Source organism: Clarias gariepinus, chromosome 6, assembly GCF_024256425.1.
Source record: "Clarias gariepinus isolate MV-2021 ecotype Netherlands chromosome 6, CGAR_prim_01v2, whole genome shotgun sequence".
Classification (NCBI taxonomy): domain Eukaryota; kingdom Metazoa; phylum Chordata; class Actinopteri; order Siluriformes; family Clariidae; genus Clarias; species Clarias gariepinus.
Genome location: NC_071105.1, coordinates 25688059 through 25705736, shown reverse-complemented (window position 1 = coordinate 25705736; position 17678 = coordinate 25688059). Strand labels below are relative to the sequence as shown.

Here is a 17678-nt window from a genome sequence, read left to right as displayed (position 1 = left end):
CAATACTAAACACAAAAATACATCACAACAAATGAAAAAATGTAGTGTATGTCCTACAGAATCAGTATAATCCTTGTGAATATCCGGATTGTATCTGGCTTGGCATTATTAATCACTTGAATGGTTTGTTCTAATAAAACCATGTCATTATGAGAATATGCATATTTCTATCTGAATTATACCATTGTTGTAAAATAGTCTTTTTAAAGTTGCACTTCTTATACCTCTAAAGATAAAAAAAAAAGCTAATAAACATAGACAAGCATTAATAATGAAGATGTTTTTATCTTGTTTAAAGGAATGTGGTATAATAATTTCAAATGTATGACCTAATTGTAGTATTACACAGAACAAGTTGTAGTCTTCTGAGTTAAGTATAAAAACATACAGATTGCATAATAATTGTTCATCATGTACATATCGGCATATTTAACAAATAAGAATTTTCAATGAGAAAATCTTCTGCCAAACATTTAGTTGAGCAAATTTTAGGTTCCGATTATTTTTAGCATAAATGAAGATGATCATACTTCATCAATGAACATCTTCATACCTACATGGCTTACATACTTCTTTTGCTAAAATAAAAAACAGTTACATGCCCAAAAGCTTTTAGACACATCAGAACACTTTTGAGAAAATATATTCTGGTCAGATGAAACAAAAATCAAACTCAATCATCATTTTTCACACCAACAATATCATGGAAGATGCTTCCCTGCAAACAGAATTGAGGCATTTTACACATCATTGAATGAAACATGGAAGCAGTAATGTCCTGGGACATATTAGAGGAGAATTTAATCTTATCATCCAAGAATCTGAATCTGGGAAGAAGATGGATTTTTCATACAAAACAATGACTCCAAACATAAAGCCAAAATAACTTAAGTAGGCCTTACATGGCCTATCCAACGAATCCCATTAAAATATATGGGGGATTGTGAAATTGTGAGTCCATCAGTGGGACTCCTGGGGAAAAAGAGAAATGGGGAAATGGTCCACGGTACTGCAAAAACCTAATTACTTCTTACATTCTCTAAGTGATAATAGTCAAACAAGAGCTTTACATCAATGTAATAATGTTATAAATTTGTGGTGTTCAAAAATGTCATTCTTTAAGGTATATTTTTAGGCTTATGCATACATATTTTTTTACAATATATTTGTAAGTACAAAGTCTAGAGACATTCTGTGTGTAAATTCAAGGTGTATGTACGCCTTGAAATAACGATATTTTATATACAGTATACATAAAATAACATAAAACCAGTCTCAGAAAGATTTCTGTCTATTAGTGAATGTATGATTAAAATAAAATTTTGCCAGAATTTAATGTAACTTTGCCAGTAGTTAGGTACTGCGCCTTAAATAAAATCAAAATGTTGAGTAGAAGGGAAGTTATAAGCCGTTATGGGCCAAATTATGCCACAGCATCTAGCGAATTATTGGACGAATATAGCGTTTTTTTCCCTTGAGGTGGGCGTGGCTATATGCGTCACTCAACAGAGCCAACCAACATGATACTTTACTGTGTATACACATAGTATACTGGAAGACACAGAAACACACGGTAAGGTACCTATAAGCTATCACAATCCTTAGCAACCACAAATGAAAGTGTGACACAGAATGACCAAAAAAATGGAAAGTAGACTATGAAAACTGAACCTTCAAAGATGAATAGAGATATCAATGTTTATTCTTCCTGCGGGTTATTTTAAACCATATTTTGGTATTTGCCGCTGGACAGAATTTTTACAAGTAATTAGATATCTACCTTAAGTGAAATTAAAATATTAAGTAAAAGCGATATAATTTACTTTATAATAATTTATATTAAAATTGACTATGAATAAGCTACTTGCTCAAAGTTAACAAACATCTGCATCCAATAAATATTAATTAGAAACTCCAAACTGAATATTTTTTACTGGGATTGCTTAATATTTTCAACAGCACTGGAGTGGTATAAGTGAATTGTATTGCTCTAGAGTCGTTTTAAGAAAAAAAATTTAATCATTACCTGATCTACTGTTTCGATTTCTCATCTGTGATTGTCTCTCTGATTACCGAACAGGGAGTGTACATGTACTGTATATGGCTAATGAAGATACAACTGAGTGTAAACAAGGCATAAGATACTCAACCTTGTAAAATTGTATTTCTCTGTATTAATAAGTCAGGCAGAGAGTTCCGTCTTCAGGGATTTTTTTATTATTTGTTTTTTGTTTATTTAGGCTTTTTTTTGTTTTTGTTTTTTTTACCAGATCTCATCAGTCCAATTATCTCCCTAGTTGCTGCCTGTTGCCACCTGCTGTCTCAGTCCCCCAACTTACACTGCAGTATCTAATCTAGAGGTGTGAAGCCAGCTCATACATACGTGATACATGTACAGCCAGCTGCCACATACTGTATTCAGTGCTGAATACTGACTGCTCACATCTGTTCTGTATATATGAGCTGGATGACACCTATGATTAGCCAGCAGCTTAACATTAACAAGTCATTAATGAGTTATAGGTATGGTAATTCGGTTAGACAAATGGAAGCTTGAAATTAATATATAATTCTCTTTTCAAATTAAAAACTATACTACCATATAAAGTTAATTAAACCTTGTTAGAATTACAAGTACCTTGTTAGAATAAGTGAGGAGTAAGTATGTACTGCCAGTTTATTGGTCAATGATCATTGAGGTTACCCTCTCTGAGGTACTCTCTCCTCCACTGGTGACCAACAATGCACTGAGAACCTGAAAGCTTTAATAAACAGTACTTACACATTGCATTTTTCCTAGGACTGTCACAATTTCCAAGTGCAATTTAAAAAAAAAAGGTAGCAAGCCAATAAATCATAAACCAGTATACAACAGAAATAGCAGATGCTTCGGATCACATCTCAACTCACATTGATCAAATCCCTGTTGTGTAGCAACTTGTGCTTTATTAGGGATTGAGAGCGTTGTTTACAATGATACTGTCATGACTGACTCATCCATGCTCACACACATACGCACACACACACACACACACACACACACACACACACACACACACACACACACACTTGGACTGTCAGCTCGCTACCAGGATTGCTGTATCCCAGTATATTTTTTATCATATAATTATTTAAAGGAAAAACTAATTATAAAACATCAAACCCATTATATTTAAGTGATGCTAAATATAAGGGGCTTTCAAGTAAAACCTGGACTTTTGGCTGTACAGAATAAGAAAACACAATTATGAGATCAAAAACTCTATTTATTTTTCAATATAATTCTTGTCTTAATTCACTCACAATCAATGAATGTAGAAAGTTTCCTCAGTACAGAGGAGCCGGGATCTGACTGGGAGCGAGGTCAGGCCTGTTTGTGGAATGTGGCAAAAACTCCTGCTGAATTCCTGTAGTATGTTGCGTTTGAAAAATTGTGTGTGCAGTTCTCACAGACAGATGCCTCTCTTCCACAAGTTAGCAACAAGTTATCTGGCGTTCCACTTGCTGAATGTTCAGGGAAATGATTGCAAGGAGTTCCAGCAACCTCAACCAGTATTGTCACTCATGAACATATGGCCAAATGTTTGACTGCAGAGTTAATAAGAGTCTCTTTACTGTATTGAGCTTGAAGTCTTCTTTAAATGCCAGTCGTTTTTTTGCCTTCTTTCACGAGTTTAAAATTTTATCCCAGTTTTATTTCAAAGCCCCTCATAGTATCTTGTTTCTGGGTATGTTGAGCGTCTGGGTATGTTGTGTTTCTACTGGTGCAGCAGTTCACTTACGTTTCATAAATTATGCAGTATAAGACAATGTTTAAATTGTATTCAAGATATTTAATACAGAGAAATTCAAGCATCATCGGGATCATCATATTTCCAAAATTCAGCTAAGTCACAAGCCTTTTTATTATTATTATTATGAATAATGGCATTAGAGATCTGCATTACATTTGGCTTGTAGCTAGCTTAAAAGTGCAGGAAATAGCAATTCAAAATTCCTTTAAACCTCATCATGTCCTCCACAAACTGATACCATGTTTTATTTTTATTTTTTTAAGAATATGTCTATAGTTGTGTAACTTTATATCGCAAGACTCAGCAGCCACTTAAAGCAACAGAATGCATAAGCATCAGGTTGTGCCAAAGTAGTTCTACATAGACATTGTACAAACAGATGGAGTGTGTTGGTGCACTATGTTGGTCCTTTTTTTGTATAGCAACTTCCCAAATCCTGAGGGCAAAGACATGATTTTACTACGCTGGTCAACGAAAGGGAATCACATTGGTTGTTATCAAGAGGGATTGAATTAGGATGTGCGGAGGCGCTACTATTTTTTCCCATGGCTTCCAATATTTTCATTCACAAGAGAAAAAGAAACATAGTGTGTTAAAATAAATGCAGCAGGATGGGCAAACTAATGGCTATATGTTGAATTTCCTTTAGATTGTTTTATTTAATTGTCTAATCCGGATATTTCTCTTCAACATTAATTTTTTTTTTTTTTTATGGGTAATGGTAATGTTTATAATTCTTCCCTAGCAATAGTCAAGTAAATTAAGACTTAAAAAAAATATTTTGTGGTAAAGATATGACATGGCGAAAGTGAACATTAGAATACATTATGATTAATGTATTAGATAGAAGATGTCTCTAATTCTTACAGTGGTGCATCCTTCTTGGTGCAGTAATGTTGTACCTTGCTTAGGCTATCTAATGTAGAATGTAAAGTGTCACAAAACTGACTCAACAAACTGATTTCCTATAAAACCCACAGTTTAGAAAAACCTGTGCACTTTATTGGGATTGTGGGTAAAAGAAAAACCATAACATTGAATTAAAAAAGAAAAAAAATTTCCCCCCTGTAATTTGCGCACCAGTTGTATGCAGTATGAGTCTGATTTTGGTATATTTGCGACCTACAGTAAGTGTGTGGCTTTTTTGTGTTCTCAAGGCTTTACACAAACTTCACACAAATTTTTGGGGGACTTTGATTCCTAAATACCAAATATTTAGGGGCCACATCAAATATTTTCAAAATGTAGCCAGGCTCATGTAGCCACGCTGATTTAAACAGGAGCTGCGGGTACAAGAAATTGATTTAGTTTATGATATATCAGTATATGATAATGATGAATGAATACTGACTGAGTCTGGCTGGTTTCGAGTGATGAAGCTGGTACAATACCATTCTACTCAATGGTATTGAAGCAATTCAGTTGGTTCTTTAAAGATAACGAAGTTTAGTACTGTCTAGGGCTGCTATTTAACACAGAGTAAATATGCTACTTACTCCAGTCCAGTCTCATGGAAATGTTGCAACCTCTCAATGTACTGTGACCAAGTCCTATGGGACTCCAGTGCAAGGGTGAGATCCTACACGTGAGAGTCTCTGAGAGCATGTTTAATTAAACATAGGGCCTGGGCCAATTTTATGAATTTTATTTTAAAAAGGTGTAATTCATGGTTCTGGGAACCACTGCAGTAACCCCCATATATACCTTAAACAGAGACATGATTTACTTCATGTCTAGCAATCTCTGCAGAAAGCTGAGAAATGAAACTTAAGCTAGAATAAGGGACTGCACATTTGCAATCAGCACAAACTTCATTGCATTTAGGTGTCTCGCTTTCAAGTATCCTATCACTTCTCATAGATTTGGTGAAAGAGTGCTAAATGTTTTTGTCAGTTAGGACAATGGACCTTTTTGGGCAATGATTTTTAGAGAACTAGTAAGATGGAATGGAAACCAGGGTCATGCTATATACTTTGGAACAGCAGTATCTGTGTGTATAATGATAAATAATTACTGACAACTGTAAGTCTGTCTTGGAACTCTTAGTGGCCAAGTCTGTATCAATGCAATCTGAAGTAAAGTTGGATGTTTTTTTTTTTAAAAAGGTTGGATGGGTAGAGAATATGTCAGAATTTTTTTGTTTTTATTGAACACAACCATGCTGTACTTTTACAACTGTTATTTATTTTTATTTATTTAGAAAGGGGTTTTTCAGTTTTTTTTTTTTTTTTTTAGGAAAAAAACTAATTGCAAGATATAAACATTAGACACATTGGCGACCATTTCAGTCGGCATCTAGAGCCCTATAGTTCCGGAAGGGCATCCTGTGGTTTTATTCTACTATTTTAATATTACATATCCATGCTATAATACTGTGTAGTGTTTTGGACATTATGTATAAAAAGAACCTGTGATATTATTCCTGCTTAATATTCATGAGATCTTAAGTCATTACAAGTAAGCATGTAGTAAGACCATTGGATGTGCTTATCTGTACCATGATTTGATTTTGTCTGTCCAGTCTTTCTCTCAGAATAAGTTGAACATATCCCTTTTATTGTGTAATTGTTGTGTTTTTAAGTAAATTCATCTTTAAGGAAATTCATCAGTTTCTGCGTTTGTTTTTATAGGAAAATATAACCTACTTTTCATCTTCTGTCTGGGGGTCGACGCAGCCATGCCATTTGGCTGTTTAATTTTCGGAGAGAAGAAGGATTATAACAGTCCCAACGAGGTCACTGACAAATATGACCTCGGGCAGATGGTCAGATCGTAAGCATAACTCAACCTCTGCACTCGTATCTATGTTCTTCCGTTTGTGATAATTTTGCCATTTATGCTTGATGTATGACTTTTTCTCCTCTACAAAAACAGGGAGGAGTTTTGCGAGATTTTTCGGGCAAAAGATAAGAACACACAGAAAATGTACACCTGCAAAAAATTCCTAAAGAAGGATGGGAGGAAAGTACGAAAGGCTGCGAAGAATGAGATTCTTATCTTGAAAATGTAAGTTGTTATTGTTTCAGAGTCATTGGAAACCCATGAATACTTTATGTGTCTCTGCTTTATTTCTAAGTAGCCATACTGGAGGATTTTTTTTTTTCCCACAAGTGAATGGCTCGTTGGAGAACTTTTTCTTCTGCTTCCTGTCTCACAGGCACAAACTGTCTCCTCCTCTCTTATCCTCACAGGGTGAAGCATCATAACATCCTCCAGCTGGTCGATGTCTTTGAGACAAGAAAAGAGTACTTCCTCTTCTTGGAACTGTGAGTGTGGTGTGTATGTGTGTGTGTGTGTGTGTGTGTGTGTGTGTGTGTGTGTGTGGACAGACATTATGAATTCTGATTTAACTCACTTCGATATGAAGTGATGTTATATATACTGTAAATATAACTACATATAGTTTTATATATATACTGTCTATAAAAAAAATTGTTGGCATGTCTGTACATTGAAGAGATTTGCAAAAAAATTTGGGGGGACATTAGATAAATAATAGAACACAATTTTTGTGTCACTTTTGTACACAGATTACGTAAAAACTACTAAACCAATTGTAATGGGTTTTTCACAGTTGTATTTGGCTGAGCTTGAGGTAACCTATAGGCTTCATTTCAACCCAATTGGCCTACGGGAAGTGAAGCTGATGCTAATTTGAAATTGAAATAGAAACGCTCTTATATCATAAAAAAATCTGCTTTATTACTCTTGCATTACTTCATCTCAAAATTTAAAGGTTGCTGCTGTACATTCTTTGGTACGTGTTTAGAAGTGTGCAATTGCAATCTCTGGCAAGTTCAAGAGCCTTCTAAAATGTAATATATGGTTCTGGGAACCACTGCAATACCATATACCATGAGATACCATGAGAAACAGAGATATGATCCGTTTTCTGTCTAGCAATCTCTGCAGGAAGGCCAGAAACCTAGAAACTGGTGCTGGATTAATTTGCACCAAGCACATAGAAACTTCATTGCATTTAGGTGTCTTGCTGTCAAGAGTATCCTCTGGACTGCTGGGTCAAAGTCCCCAACTTCCACATTGCGTTCTAATAGCTTTGGCCTAGAAAGGCAAATGTTTTTGTCAATTTGTACGATTGACCTTTTTGGGTAGAAACCTGCCGAAGATTTCAGAGCAGTAGTAAGAGCAGCAGTGGAAACCAATGTTATGTTATACACTTTGGGACCGCAAGAAGAGCTCTGTGGCCTGATTGATAAATTATGTGCGAGGTGAGCAGAATTAATGGTAGAGCCAGAGGTGTGTAGAGTGTACAGTGAGGTTAGTCTTGTGCCAGTGGACAGTCAACTTCTGCCCAGCATGGTTGTCCAATAAGTGACTCTAATACTCTAATTACAATGCAAGGGCTAACTAGTTGTCTTCATGTGACAGTGTTGTAAAACCTCACCAGAATATCGTCACAGCATCTGCATTTAGTTCTTGGGCAGTGCATGTCTGAATATAGAGCTTCTTTTAGTGAAACCACCAGTGATGCAATGCAAGTTATGCAAGTGATGCAAGCATGTGGTCTAGACCAAACCATCATGTTAGCTAAGGCACACAGCACAGAGTTTGGGCATGGTATGGCAGAAGTTCAAAACCACTGATAACTCTCTTCTAGACTTTACACTCTGGCCCAGAGGAAAAAAAATAATTCTGATTGACATTTTTTGGAAGGAAGTATTCTTTGCTATGGACTGCATACAAGCATTCTATTAAATTTGTGGTGCCATCATTTTAATGGTGTTTGAAGATTAGTAGTGGTGCATACAAGCTGAATGAGACCCATTCGGATTCATTTCAGGATGTAGCCGAAGCTGAACACTTTGGGTCAGCTGGTTCACTGTCAGACTGAAAAACAGGAAAAAGAATCAGCTTTTGAGCTTTAAAGAGCACTGTGTTAAAGGGCATAAGCTACTTCTGCATGCAGCTTCAGTTCCAGGCTCAAAGATTTTTTGCTAAATGGGTCTAAAGCCAGACCATCCATGGGTCTAGAAACTTAGATCTTGCTGGACACAACATTTACAAATAGCAAGATTTTATAATCTGGTCAGATTCTGCTCTGCTTCAAGGCGTAAATATGGCAGAAGTGTCTCACATTGGCAATAGAGAGGCCAAACCTGAGACTGCTTCTCTACAATGGTTGATGTCAAGACAATACAGTGGTACCTAGGCAAAATGAATTTAGTCTGTCCTGGAGACGAGTTCTTAAGAGGAAATTTCGCATCGCAAATTATCATTGTCAGATAATTCATTTTCCTATGAGAAACAATGTTAACCCAGATAATCCATTTCAGCCAATTTTTACACTATTATCATATTTTTCTATATAAAAACAATCAAAACATTTAGAACAGTCACATAGATTATGTAAAATATTAAATAAATAAACATTAAACCTCACTTAACCATAATTTATGCTTCCCCTTCCGGCTGCTTTAAAAACAAAACTGAAGGTGGCTTTCTTGGGATCCATGGGATTCTTTGTATGTCCTTACTAAATCTTGCACCAAATGCAAAAAAAGTTTTTATTAGCAACCGGACATGGACGCAACTTAAAATACGCGCGACTGGAAAGCTTGGTCGCTCACATGCATTTCTTGCAAAATTTCAGTTCTTAAGGCGAAAATTCTCAAGGCGGGGCATTCTTATGCTGTGGTAGAACTATAGACACATAACTTGCATCCAGGGAAATAAGACATTGATAATACATACTGCATGAGTGCCTCATGGCTCATTAATCAGTAGGATGCAAAGTGGTTTACAGCAAGGCTGATCTAATATTGTAGGCAATCAGGACAAGTGTGTCTTATAGGATGAAAAACACATAAAAAGGTGGCAGAATATACAGTATCCACAGGACCTGTAGACCTACTCAGGAATGTTGAGGGTGTGAATGCTGGGCAATTTCCTGCGGATAGAGGGAAAACATCCTAGTGGAGAGATGATGATGGGTCATTCATGAATGAACCGTTCTTTTTGAATGTGTCTTTGACATGACTCAGAATGAGTAGTTTCGGAGAGTGATTCGTTCATTTTCTACTGGATGGAAAACCTTCATAGGTTATGTACAGGAAACAGAAATGAGTAGTTACCTTTAAGTCTTTGGTCTGAATTGTACAGTATGTTCTTTTGTCACGTGACTCCCATAGACACTATGCAGTGCAGTACACAGGAAACAAAACTGAGCGATTCTCATCATCATCATTGATCATTTTGATGAACAAGATTCAGTACAACTACTAGTGTACAGTAGTTAAGCTCATAGTGTAATTGAGCCCACAGGCCTGATGGTGAGAAAACTTTGGGGGTTTTTGGACTGAATACAAAGGAAGGTGCTTTTGGGGGATTCTGCTGTTCGAGGTGTCTAAATAACATTGCAAATTCAGTACTAGGAAGCACGCATATGGTAAGAAAGGGTGGCTCAGCAATGCTCGTGCCACATATTCACATCCTATAATTTACCAAAAAACAGGAGATGTGAAAATTTCATAGTGCCTAATGACTGTCATACCAAGTGAAGGAAGGTGAGACCTGTACTGTGCACCAGAACAGTTTGTAGCTAACTCTTCGAGAGCGCAGGAGTAATAGCCCGTTATGCTAGCAAGCTAATAATGATGTCAACTCAATCTAGTAGTCGTAAGTTTTGAATAGCTCCAAAAAGTATGACATGCACTCACCACAGCCATGATGATGAAAGGAGATGTTAGAAGCCTACTGCCAAGTTTAGAGGACAGGTTACCTGTAGCTCTAACCATAGTCACAATTTTCTAGTCACAGATAGCACCAGGGTTCACATGAATTCTGACAGGTGCATGAGGCAAGAACCAGAAATGGAAAAGATAGCCGGATGACAATAGTATTTATATCAAATATTACATCATGTGTCTCGGCACCCCAGGGCGTACAAACAAAAAGGTATCCGGTTGATACCGATTGGTGCTGTGGGTTAGGATTTATGAAACAGAACTTTAATAATTCTTAAATCCATTTTTCACTTTGTCACTATTAAAGTGTTGGAAAAGGCTTTGTTGGAACACGCTGTCCATAATTATGCAAAATAAAACTGAATATAATGTCTGTTTACTGGCTGATGTTTTGATAACCATTGTGAAAAAGACTTTTTAATACTTTTTATAAGGCAGACTGTTAGGTCGTATAAGAAAGTGTTTTTTTTTAAAGGTGCAATTTCCCTTCATCTGCTTTAGAGCCACAGGCAGAGAGGTGTTTGACTGGATCTTAGACCAGGGCTACTACTCGGAACGTGACACTAGCAATGTTATAAGACAAGTGCTTGAGGCTGTGGCTTATCTTCACTCTCTCCGCATTGTGCACAGGAACCTGAAGGTAACATGCTGCTTTACTCCCACCAAGTGGCTAAAAGTGGTATTTGACTAGCTAGACATCCATACAGATAAAAAGATTGACTATCAAATCAATAAATTGTTTAGGATCATTACATTATGTATTTTATAATATTAATGCATACAACATGGTTATTCTTCTCTGACAACTTTGTACCATTTTCTCTTCTCCCTTTTAGTTGGAAAACCTTGTTTATTACAATCGTCTGAAGCACTCTAAAATCGTCATTAGTGATTTTCATCTGGCCAAACTGGAGAATGGTCTCATTAAAGAGCCTTGTGGTACTCCTGAATACCTTGGTAAAAAATTTTCATATGCAAGGCAGCTGTAATTATGTACCTGATTGCTGTTATTGTCACTTTTACTACACAATCTTTCTTTACAGTTTTCCTCACAATATTGTTTAAAAAAGAAAACCCTCATGCGGTACCTTCCTTGTTGTGTTGCATGTTAACTTCCTTTACATTTTGTACAATATATGCATCATCAGACTTTATTACATCTGCTTTGTTTATTGATCTGCTTATACTTACAGATGCATGTTTTCATAAGCAAGCAACAGTGCATATACAGCTGTTTGCTCATTCTAGTCTTATGTGTTTGATTTGCTCAGCTCCAGAGGTAGTCGGCAGACAGCGATACGGCAGACCAGTGGACTGCTGGGCCATCGGAGTGGTCATGTACATCCTGTCAGTGAGAATCAGTTTCTTAGTGTGTTCCCTAAAAATACCCACATGTTTGTTTAATTTATTTATCTTGTCTGTGTGCATAACTTCATTATGTCATTGTGTGTGTGTGTCTGTAATTCTCTGGCCACCATTAAGAATAGTTCAATAATCAAGGTTCTTCCAGGCTAAAACAACACAGTTAAATAGTGTAGAGAAACAATGTCAGTGAGGACTTACAATATAAGATGCAACACGGTTGTTCTGTTATGCACTAAACCAAATAAGAATGTGACCCAACAGCATTTCTGTTTATAATTGGACTTTCTGAGGAGAAAAGTTACTTATAATTGTACAGTACTTCCAGACTTTGTGTTTATGTTACTGGAACATTTTCCTGAGTATCTGTAAGATCTTTAAGGGGATCTGTTTTGAGATCACACGCTTTCGGAAGACACTCACAGCAATAACTGGAAGTTCTCAGAGCATGTTCTGTGTTGGTCACTTTACATCATCCATGGAGTTCACTACTGTCAAGATGTGCTGTGAGTATATGTTATTGCATCTTCTTTGTTTTGTTCCATCTATTTTAAGTCTTTTTGTGTATTTTTACATGGTGTGTATGAACATTGTTAAAAACGCTATATAAATAAAACTGAATTGAATTGGATATTCTTTATAATGTAATCTATCGAAATGCATTAAATGTTAATTCCAGTTCGATTTAATTCATTGGTCAAGCAATGTTCCAAGAGTGCCTATGTGTAGTATAATCGTACTGTGTTTATCACTCTGCTTGTCTGTGTTCACCAGGTAAAACCCCACTGCTTAGTTAAAGTTTGTTACAATAATAGTGTTATTGATATCATCAGTGGACATGACAAATGATCCTTTTTATATTCAGGAATACAGTCTAACTTTTAAAATATCAAAGCTCATTAGTTGAGGATGAAAAGGAAAAAAAAGACACAAGTTTCACTAGAAACACCTTTAACAGAAATATACACTGCCTCGTCAAATACATCACCATTTAAGAAGGGTCAAATGATTGGGCTGTGTCAGGTAAAGAATACACCTTAGATTTTTCAATTATTGAAACTGGATTAATGCTAAAATAAAGGCTAAAATACTAATTTATTTATATAATATTATTATATTACTTACAGTTAAAAAGTAAGATTGATAGCTTGAATTTTTTCAACTAGAACCATGCTGTTAAAAAGATGTTGCTTTAAAAGAAATATTTATAAGGAGACATGTATTAGGAGAACTATTATACAATTGTATTAGGTGTGCAGTCCTAAAGTTAAGATTTGAACAGCTGTTGGCCACAAGAGAAACCCTTATTAATATCGCTAATTAGGAGAAAAAATGGTTCAGTTCGCTAGAAAGCAAAAAGATTGGACTAAGAGCAATGGAAAAAGATCAATAAGGGGTGCACCATCCACCCATCATGTATAGTGGCCACTGCACTGCGGTTGCTTCAGTTTAGGTCTTGGCTCAGCAAGTCTATGTGGCAATAAAATAAAGTCATGGGTATCACATGAAGGTAGTTTTTATTCCCTGATGGCATAGAAATAATCCAGGACTCAAATTGTGAAAGAGTGGTTCTGGGAGCAGAAGCGATCATTTTCACACTTTGTACTGGTCACCATATTGTGTGCTGTAATCAAAGCTAAAAGTAATTGAATGAAACTTTAAAGTGTGTAACTTTTTTGGCCAGGCAGTTGTGCAAATCAATGGGATTTATCTGGTGAGCTAGCTGATACACCTTAAAGTAAGTATGGCTTTTTTAGGATCTATTTCCACAAGTGGAGGAAAAATAAACAGAACATTTAGCGATGTTGTGTCAAAAATGTCACTTCCTATAAGGAATTTTACCATTTTAAAGAGTACCTGAGGGAAAGTTTGTAAGCACTAGTTGCTATTAATTTATTAATTTATGGAACAGTTGTATAACAGCAGTATTGCTCTCACAACTATAAGATTAAACTAAACATGGCATGGTTGTGCCTATTCAATATTTCTTAAGGTAGTTTCTTTTCCAGGTAGTTTTATTCAATTCAATTTTATTTGTATAGTGCTATTAACAATTGTCATTGTCGCAAAGCAGCTTTACACAATCAAAAGAATTATTTAAGTCTCTATGGAATGTAAGTGTGCATGAATCAAGATGAGCAGATTGTCCCTGGTGAGCAAGCCGCGGGCGACAGTGGCAAAGAAAAACTCCCTGAGATGGTAATAGGAGGAAACCTTGAGAGTACCCAGACTCAACAGGGAACCCATCCTCACTTAGGTGAAACGGAAAGCAGGAATTGATTTGCATTTATACAGTGTGTTAGGTGGCAGGCAGTTCAGCTATAACACTTGATGTTAATTATATAAATTTGAAGTCCAGGTAGTTATTGGAGACAATTGCAATCTTGAACTATCGAGCAACCGCAGCCAAGTCAAGTCCTCAGAGAAAAAAGCTGTCAACACCAGTCGAGGCCAGAACCGTCTTTATGGAAAAGTGAAACCATCCCCAGACCACAGACGCATTCCAAAGAGACACACGGGGCATCCATGTGATAAGATCTCCAACCAGAAGCGGGGCACCAGAATGGGTCAGACAGGTCTGGAGGGCCAAGGGAGTCTGGATCACTGGCAGCTCAGGAACGACATGTGTAGCTCAACAGAGAGAGGGGAGATAGGAAAGAGAGAGAGAAAGGGAGAGAGAACAGAAGAGGGGAGAGCAAAAGAGGAGACATAACAGTTAGGTATGGTCGCAGTCACATAATGTATAATGTGAATGTATATTTAGTGTAAAGTGCAAGCAGAGACTCCGGCAGGATTAACTATAGCAGCATAACTTTATCAGTCTATCAGAAGAAAATCCGTCTCATGATGAGGCACTTCATAAAAATGTTAAAATATGCATTGAGTTTTTTTTTTTTTTCCAGACTGTCAGGAAACCCTCCTTTTTATGATGAGGCAGATGATGATGATGATGACAGCCATGACAAAAACATGTTCCGGAAAATTCTATCAGGAGACTATGAGTTTGACTCACCCTACTGGGATGATATCTCAGACTCTGGTAAGGGGACACACCAATATTTGGAAAAGTTTACTTTAGTTTTACTTTCCCCCCCACTTATCCTACCTGAAGGGTTTGCCTTGTCCTGTTAAATATATCTTTCTGCGTTCTAGCTAAAAGCCTAGTTGCATCTTTAATGGAAGTGGATCAAGACCAAAGACTGACTGCCCAGGAGGCAATCGGCCATGAGTGGTGAGAACTTTCTTAAGATATCTAATGCTGTTTGAATTTCACCCCATTACTACAATTTGAAAATATTTTATGTCTCTGAAGAAACGTACATGTCTTTCAATACATTCATTATTCAGGATATCTGGTAATGCTGCTTCGGACAAGAATATTAAAGACGGTGTGTGTGCTCAGATTGAAAAAAATTTTGCTAAAGCAAAATGGAAGGTGAGACAATCATGTTGCCAATAAATGCTTGTCTGATTCCTTTAATTTTTTCCACCATTTCACACAAATGGTATGTCCTGATTTCTTCCATACAGAAAGCAGTCCGTGTGACCACTTTAATGAAGAGACTCCGAGCTCCAGATCAGAGTGACTCTGGAGCTTCGAGTCCAGCACTAGGAGCATCGGCAGGATCAGTGATCTCGAGCAGCACACCTGTTGCCATGGCTGCAACCCCTGAACCTCCCGGCAGTACCCTTGAGCTTCAGCAAATTAGAGCAGGAGAGGCTCCGGCACGATGTAATGGAGAGATTCCTGCTCCTCTTCAGCTTAGTGTGGAGACTCGAGAAGAGCAAAATGGCTAATGTGGGTGTACACAAAAGCAAACACACTCATTTTAGAATGGAAGATGTAGTGAAAATCACTGGTCAAGTGTACCTACAGTAACTTGTTGAGAGCCATTTACTCATACTAGTTTCATTTCCTCACCCATATCCTTCCACATTTGTATGCTTTTAAATTGTACAAAGCTACTTACAAACTGTTTCGAGTAACACAAATCGACAAAGGCATTAAATTTAAAATGGAGCATTAGTTCACGTTAGTTCATGTCTTAAGTACAGTCTAAAAGTTTTGAGGAACAGTTTGTGAATAAAATAAAAGCAAAATAAAATTGCATTTTGCGTCCTGTATTTAGATTTATAATGTAGTCTAATGAAGAAATAATTAAAAAAACAAATAAACATACAAAATAGGAAGGAAAATTAAGCAGTTAATATGCCTAACTGCATAACATTTATCAATCATGATGTTAGTATGTTGTTGAAAAATGGAATTTCACTTTACAATTAATGTAAAACTTGTGTCTGACCTTAAGTTGTGTTTTTTGTTTGAATGAGAATTTGCGTATTTCTATATAGCTTTTCTGCCAATGTTTGAGAGCAAATCACCTTTTACTGTCGAGTACTCAAAATCCAAAACCGCTATAGAAATAATACCGGGTTACAGTGACGTGTAGTAATTACTCTCATTTAACGATTAAATGTCTTTTATGCGTAAACATGACAAATCCTTGATACTGCGCTGTTAAGTGTCAGCATTCTGTGCTAATTCTTGCTGTACAAATGCCTTTTACTCTGTTCATCCCATGTCGATGCCTTTCTCTGTCTTTGTGGCAATTGCACTTATTGGGCACGATTTTTCAGACTGGATTTAAATAAAGATATTCATAAAACAATTACAAGAACACGTACAAGAATGTGTTATTAATGTGAAATCCATGAAAAAAAAATCAGCATTAATACATTTTTGTAAATCTGTTAGAAATTGTTTAAACACATTTACTAAACGATAGATAAATGACACCCATTTTATGTGCCATAAACCTTCTGTATGTCTTACTTTAAGCTTTCAAGTTGGTTAGTTATCTCTCAGAAGAGATGGTTGCTTAATAATAAAAATATGTGCATGTGTCCTTTATTGATCTTGATGTTTTGTAATGAAGCTATCCTGTAAACATAAATCTTTGTCCTCACATGTATTTTATATTTTCTTACGAGGTTAAAATGCCAAATTCAATCAAGCTTTTACTATTAATTGCTCAAATTTAAGACATTTTCCAAATAGCTAAAGGACATCATTGGACTTATTAGCAGAATGTTTGCTGGCTAAAAAGCTCGTAAATACTAGTTCAGTAGTTTACATCATCTTTGACATAATTGGTGTTTTCACCACCATTTACACTTGAATCGAATAGTCAACACATTGACTTAATACCTGGTTTGATTGAATTTGACCGTACATTGTATGTTTGTTGTGTAGATGTGATAGATGTATGTACTGCATTTCCTAAAAAGAAATGCATTATATAATAAATACAATAGTCATTGTGTAGTTATTTTTTTAAAGAAGTCCATCAGTAGGTTGTTAATGGATTCTGTTTAATGTGCAGTACAAACTGAGCAATATCTCTATTGCTGTGATACTGTGAAACTGCCATGCTGGTGATGTGGAGGACCACTTGCCATATCTCATACAGATTGTTGACCAATTTACATAATTGTTTCATGCTCAGTGTTCTATTTTAGTCATATCCTAGGACATTATTGTATTCAACAATTAATTTGTTTTATTTAATAAATATTTTTTTAAAAGCTGCATAACACTTGCTCACACCATTTAAAGTAGTCACTAATTTAATTTGGTAGTTTACTTTTTATTTGATTATATATTAGTTTTACATGTTTCAGTCTTTGGTGAGTCAACACTCTGTTAATGTATCAAGTAGTGCAGTAACGAACACACTTTCAACAACAAACTCATTCTTATAAGTATCATGTTTGTGTTTGAATTGCATCTCTATTAATCTAGTAATAAAGACCTTAC

At 36.1% G+C, this 17678-nt stretch overlaps 1 protein-coding gene across 2 annotated transcripts in view; it reads left to right on the top strand.

Moving 5' to 3' along the window:
* Positions 1-17678, top strand: part of camkva (CaM kinase-like vesicle-associated a) — a 42657-nt gene extending 24979 nt beyond the window's left edge. For both annotated transcript variants that reach the window (XM_053499003.1, XM_053499002.1), the window contains exons 2-11: positions 6425-6566; positions 6669-6800; positions 6986-7060; positions 11000-11138; positions 11335-11455; positions 11770-11845; positions 14764-14900; positions 15014-15092; positions 15209-15296; positions 15392-17678. In XM_053499003.1, the coding sequence (XP_053354978.1) occupies positions 6472-6566; positions 6669-6800; positions 6986-7060; positions 11000-11138; positions 11335-11455; positions 11770-11845; positions 14764-14900; positions 15014-15092; positions 15209-15296; positions 15392-15658 (1209 nt within the window). In that variant the 5' untranslated portion in view covers positions 6425-6471 and the 3' untranslated portion in view covers positions 15659-17678. The remainder of the gene's footprint in view (positions 1-6424; positions 6567-6668; positions 6801-6985; positions 7061-10999; positions 11139-11334; positions 11456-11769; positions 11846-14763; positions 14901-15013; positions 15093-15208; positions 15297-15391) is intronic.